The sequence below is a fragment of the Sphaeramia orbicularis genome, chromosome 21 (genome assembly GCF_902148855.1).
Source record: "Sphaeramia orbicularis chromosome 21, fSphaOr1.1, whole genome shotgun sequence".
NCBI lineage: Eukaryota > Metazoa > Chordata > Actinopteri > Kurtiformes > Apogonidae > Sphaeramia > Sphaeramia orbicularis.
Window position 1 is genome coordinate 31679467 of NC_043977.1, and position 3024 is coordinate 31682490.

Consider the following 3024-nt stretch of genomic DNA (forward strand, 5'->3'; position numbering starts at 1 on the left):
AGGTGGATGGATAGAAGGCTGCACATGCCCAGGACAGCTGCTGAATGTGGTCTACTGTTGCGCTCTGGTGGTCTATCATGGCATTTCACTACTATTTACTAGAACAGATCTGATCCATCTCACCTGATCTGTGCCTAACTGAACACAAAACTGATGTGTAGCCTATATAACCACAGCTCTCTGAGGCTTAATCACACGCTGATGACTTTATCAATGATCTATGTAAATGCATGACGTGAATCACTGTGACTCAGATTTTTCAAGGAGACATTCGTCAGATTTGTAGGTTCATTGCAGTTATCGCTGCTTACATAGTTTTTATCTCCTGCAGAAGATGCTTTGTACTTCTCTTGTGGAAAGAGTATCTAAAAAAATATGACGATACACAGACACATAATCACAAGGATCATAAAAACATTTGACATTTGGTTTTATTATACAAAAATAGTTTATATAAAAACAATAAGTTATGAATTCCAGCAGCTGCTTTGTATTTTTCCTCTTTTATAACATCTCCTGCCTTCAACACTCTTTATCTCTCTTATTCTCTCATACACACACACACACACACACACTCATTTTGCCTGTATTGGTCATTCCACTGTCCTGAAAGACCAAGCACATATATAGTATATAAACTTTCACTCCCTTTGCACCATCTGACCTCATCTCCTAATCTATAAGAGCCATGTACAGGACAGGGAGCTCGTCAGTTCTGTTAAACCTCCTGAATTTCCACTGTGGACCGTGACCTACTTCCCATAAAACATCTCCATGAGCACCTCCTCAATGTTGACGGCCCCTATGACGGGTCTGAAGAAGAGCTGGGCGACCACCGGGGGGCTGATGGCCCTCAGCATGGACAGAGCTATGAGCAGTTTGGCGAAGCGCGTCGCGTCCTCTCGGTGGATCAGCCGGACGTGTTCGTTCAGAGCCTGGTGCGCCTCCCGACGCAGGGACTGGATGTAGTGGAGGCAGCGCAGACCCTCCAGATCTGACAGAGGAGAGAGAGAGAGGAGGGGGGTGCATAATAAAGTCACTATGTAATAATAATAATCCAAAAAAAATAGCTGTGAATGAAAAATACAGGTAATAATTGGCATGGGTTAGGAAGCTTAGATTTCTAATAGGTGTCATATTTGTGTGTATATTTTAACTTAATATAATGTTTCATATCGTCATCTTCTTCAAATTTTTGGACAAAAATGACTTCTTGCCTATATCATCAAATACTCATACTACAAAGTTCTTTGTGTTTCCTAAAAAAAATGACTTATTACCTCCGCCAAGGAGGTTATGTTGGTTTGTCTGTCTGTTTGTTTGTCTGTCCGTGTGCAAGATAACTCAAAAAGTTAAGGACAGATTTGGCTGAAAATTTCAGGAAATGTTGATACTGGCACAAGGAACAAATGATAAAATTTTGGTGGTGATGGGGGGGGCACTGATCTGCCTTGGCGGAGGTCTGCGCTCTCCGAGTGCTTTTCTACTTTTAGAAAGGTGACGACATGAAACGTGCAGATATGAAGTCAAAAACATATATGCACAAGATATACATGAAATCGGACAAGCTTCCTATCAAAAGCAAAATCTATATTTTAACACGTTCCAAATCAGACTCTTATTAATTCATGTTGGTTCTATGCTGGGTCTGCAAACTTGTGTCTCATACATCCAGTCCATGTGATGACATTAACAGAACGGTAGGATGTATTTCTCTTTGGAATATAACAGAAACCAACTTCTAATAGTTCACATGTGTTTTATTAGATATATCCCGGGTGATGGTGGTCTATGTAAACTCAGCCCTCCATGTGCCAGCTGTGTTAAATAAGTTTGTCTCGGGTTAAACCCACCTGGATTAAACAGCACAGCCCCCTTCAGGTACGCATACTCCTTGGTACTGATATCCACACTCCAACACGTCTTCAGGAAGGCTTTGATCGCTTCGATATCCACGACAGAGACCCCCGCCGTGGCCCTGCTCTGGCCGGCCAGCAGCTCGCTGTGTCGGTCAGGCAGTCCGGTGAGGATCCGCTGTAACATGCTGGGCTCCACCGTCTCCGTGGTCTCAAAGTCCACTCGGTCCTGCGCCAGTCCCAGCACCAGCAGAGGCGCCCACCCGCTCCGGATGAGCACCAGCTGGTCGTCCTCCGGCAGCTCACGGAAGCAGGGGACGTTTTTCACGAAGCGCAGAGTTTTCACCAGAACGGCGGAGGCGGCTTTACACGTCACCTGCGGGGAGCGGAGGACACCGCGGCGGCGCGTGGAGCCGCAGGAGCACGGCTGCTGTCGGAGCTCCTGCAGGGGAGCCGGGGCGGCGGAGGAGGAGGAAGAGGAGGAGGAGGAAGAGGAGGAGGTCCTGTGGAACAAGTGCTGCACTGTTTGTTGTTGTTGGGGTTGTTGTTGCTGCTCCTCGGTGATGGCCAGGCTGTCACTCTTCAGGATGTTATACAGGATACTGGTGTTGCTCCGGCCGCCGGCGCCCCGACAGCGGCAGCCCTCCAGCCCGGCCATGGCCTCTCTACATGGGCGGGAGCTTGAGCGCGTCCCGCTGTCTCTTTGAAGCGCCGGAGGTCAGAGACAGAGGTAGCGCTGTTTTCTTAGCCCCTGATAGCCCCGAGCGAAGGGCGGCACGTTTCTATTAGCTCCCGTTTGTCCCCGCACTTTAATAGCTTGTTCACTCTCTGCATATTCCGCCTCCCCAGACTCTGGCACCTCCTCCCTCCCTCTCTCTCTCTCTCTCTCTCTCTCTCTCTCTCTCTCTCTCTCTCTCTCTTTCCCATACACCAGAGGTGTCAAACTCATTTTAGTTCAGGGGCCACATTCAGCTAAATTTGATCTGAAATGGGACGGACCAGTAGAATAATAACATTATAATACATAAATATTGTCAACTCCAAACTTTTCTCTATGTTTTAGGGCACAGGTGTCAAACATGCGGCCCGGGGGCCAAATCCGGCCTGCCAAAGGGTCCAGTCTGGCCCGTGGGATAAAATTGTGAAATGCAAAAATTACACTTAAGAT

The 3024-nt window shown here is 47.4% G+C and overlaps 1 protein-coding gene across 1 annotated transcript; it reads right to left on the reverse strand.

Moving 5' to 3' along the window:
* Positions 1–413: 413 nt before the first annotated feature.
* On the reverse strand, positions 414–2624 carry nr0b1 (nuclear receptor subfamily 0, group B, member 1). Its single transcript, XM_030125424.1, has 2 exons — positions 1854–2624; positions 414–994 (listed from the first exon to the last, which is right to left on the reverse strand). The coding sequence occupies exons 1-2, from the start codon at positions 2512–2514 to the stop codon at positions 753–755; spliced, it is 903 nt and encodes a 300-aa protein (XP_029981284.1). The 5' UTR covers positions 2515–2624; the 3' UTR covers positions 414–752.
* Between the last annotated feature and the right edge of the window lie 400 nt (positions 2625–3024).